The 2,500-nt window shown below is 49.8% G+C and overlaps 1 protein-coding gene across 3 annotated transcripts in view; it reads left to right on the top strand.

Annotated features, from left to right (window-relative positions):
* LOC135809295 (uncharacterized) overlaps positions 1 to 2,500 on the top strand; it is a 37,037-nt gene that overhangs the window by 12,050 nt on the left and 22,487 nt on the right. For all 3 annotated transcript variants that reach the window (XM_065322621.1, XM_065322619.1, XM_065322620.1), the window contains 2 exons: positions 1 to 219; positions 1,640 to 1,932. The exon at positions 1 to 219 is cut by the window's left edge and continues 100 nt beyond it. In XM_065322621.1, the coding sequence (XP_065178693.1) occupies positions 1 to 219; positions 1,640 to 1,932 (512 nt within the window). The remainder of the gene's footprint in view (positions 220 to 1,639; positions 1,933 to 2,500) is intronic.

Below are 2,500 nucleotides of genomic sequence, written 5' to 3'. Positions count from 1 at the left end.
GGTCTATCCAATGAGGTACGGTGATCGCGGTGTTGCCCCCGGTGCTTGCATACACAACAAGATTGCCGGCCTGAAGAGTGTGGGTGTGCACATGGCATTGAATAGTGGCACACTACTGACGGACAAGGTGAAGGATGCTCTCTTGCCGATGAGGATCATCGTCCACCAGGTGAAGTATCTGCCAAGCACACCGCTCAGCTACCAACGGCTGTCGTCCACGTACGTCACTCTGGACATGCTTATCGGCGCGTGGGCACGTGTGTGTGTGTGTGTTTGTGTGTGTGTGTGTGTGTGTGTTTGTGTGTGTGTGTGTGTGTGTGTGTGTGTGTGTGTGTGTGTGTGTGTGTGTGTGTGTGTGTGTGTGAGTATGTGTGTGTGAGTGTGTTTGTGTGTGTGTCAGTATTTGTGTGTGTGTCAGTATTTGTGCGTGTGCGCCACCAACTTCTAGACCTAAACCCGTAAAACTATCCCCGTATGACGCAGTTTCTGTCAACTATACTATAGTACTTGCACGCTGAATTCAACCGAGTCCCACGCTGACCTTAATTTGTCATGTTCATGTACACGCGCCTGCATTGTCTACTAGTACATTGAGGGGAAGTTAAGGCAAAAATCAAAATTTCACCAGTTGTAGTCTTCGGGGTGCTGAGTCGAATGGTCGTGGTCCAAGGAAGCTGAGACGCTCCCTTCCTACTTGAATCCCAATCGAACTCGCGCACTTCCACCGAAACTGGGTGACTGCGCCCTACTAGATGGGGATTTGTATGCAAAATGTCACTAAAAGCGCCATTTCGTTCTTATAAAAGCATGGATGACCGCGACTGGCCCATATGTTGTAGTCTTTTGGACGCTGAGTCGACTGGTTTTGGTCCGAAAAGGCTGCGATGCAGCGTTCCTTCTTTATTCCCAATCGAACATGGCGGTCACGTGCTCCTGGGTGCCCAAATCACCTGGTCTCCACGCCAGCAGGCGACAACTTTCACACCAAGGTTCAACTCGAGTTCAACTCGAGTGACAGGACTGCACCCAAAAAAGGTCAAACAGGCTAGTAAGTTGTACCCTGCAGGCACGGTGACCAGGTGACTGGTGTACGCAGGAGCACGGGACCGCTTGTTCAACCATGTTTGATTGGGAATAAAGGAGGAACGCTGCATCGCAGCCTTTTCGGACCAAAACCAATCGACTCAGCGTCCGAAAGACTACAACATATGGGCCAATCGCGGTCATCCATGCTTTTATAAGAACGAAATGGCGCCTTTAGTGACATGTTGCATACAAATCCCCATCTTGTACTGCGCAGTCAGCCAGTTTCGGTGGAAGTGCGCGAGTTCGATTGGGATTCAAGTAGGAAGGGAGCGTCTCAGCTTCCTCGAACCACGACCATTCGACTCAGCACCCCGAAGACAACAACTGGTGAAATTTTGATTTTTGCCTTAACTTCCCCTTTAAATTGTTTCTGTGAGAGGACTGTGAGAGGACTGTGAGAGGACTGTGAGAGGACTGTGAGAGGACTGTGAGAGGACTGTGAGAGGACTGTGAGAGGACTGTGAGAGGACTGTGTGTTGAAAAGCAGAGAGTTAGTCTTCACACTATGACAATGTCCGTTCGCGTTGCTTTTGTTCTGCGTGTTCTGCCGCAGGTGCAACGACGTCTGTGTCCACTTTCGAGTGCCCTGCTACAGTCATCTGCGCACATCGAAAATGCCCCACGCCCCGACGATCAGCTTTGAGTCGGGCAGCATTGTCATGCTCCGTTACATTCCTCTAGAGCTGCTGCACGAGTTTATGCTGGGCCCGCCGATGGCGTTTGAGCTGCACGATCGCGATCGCAAGGACAGTGTGGTTCGAGCCGGTCAGCAGCACGGCGGTTGGCGAGAATTTGATGATAAGCGTCATCCGAACCAGCACTTTGTCCCACAGAGCATGTTGCAGAGTAAGTCAGATACACTAGACTGTAAGTCAGATACACTAGATTGTCAGTGTATGCCACAACAGTGACATTACACTAGCATCGTAGCATTGTAGACTTTGCTCATAGGCATCCAGTGAGGACCTCCATTACGTCATCATTATGTCATCGGTATGTCATCATGTTGCTCATTGAAAGTACTGTAAGCATTCAGTAATGCATGAACACACACACACACACACACACACACATACATACACACACACGCACACACACACACACACACACACACACACACACACACACACACACACACACACACACACACACACACACACACACACACACACACACACACACACACACACACACACACACACACACACACACACACACACACACACACACACACACACACACACACACACACACACACACACACGCGCACACACACACACACACACACACACACACACACACACACACAAACCACCTCCATTCTGTCACTTCTGTATTACGGCAAATTCAAGAATTTGATCACGATGCATGCATACATGTATGCGCTGGCTTATAGCGACACCATGTTGATTAT

This window comes from Sycon ciliatum, chromosome 2, assembly GCF_964019385.1.
Source record: "Sycon ciliatum chromosome 2, ocSycCili1.1, whole genome shotgun sequence".
Taxonomy (NCBI): domain Eukaryota; kingdom Metazoa; phylum Porifera; class Calcarea; order Leucosolenida; family Sycettidae; genus Sycon; species Sycon ciliatum.
The sequence above is the reverse complement of the archived record's forward strand: the minus strand, read 5'-3'. Positions and strand labels throughout refer to the sequence as shown.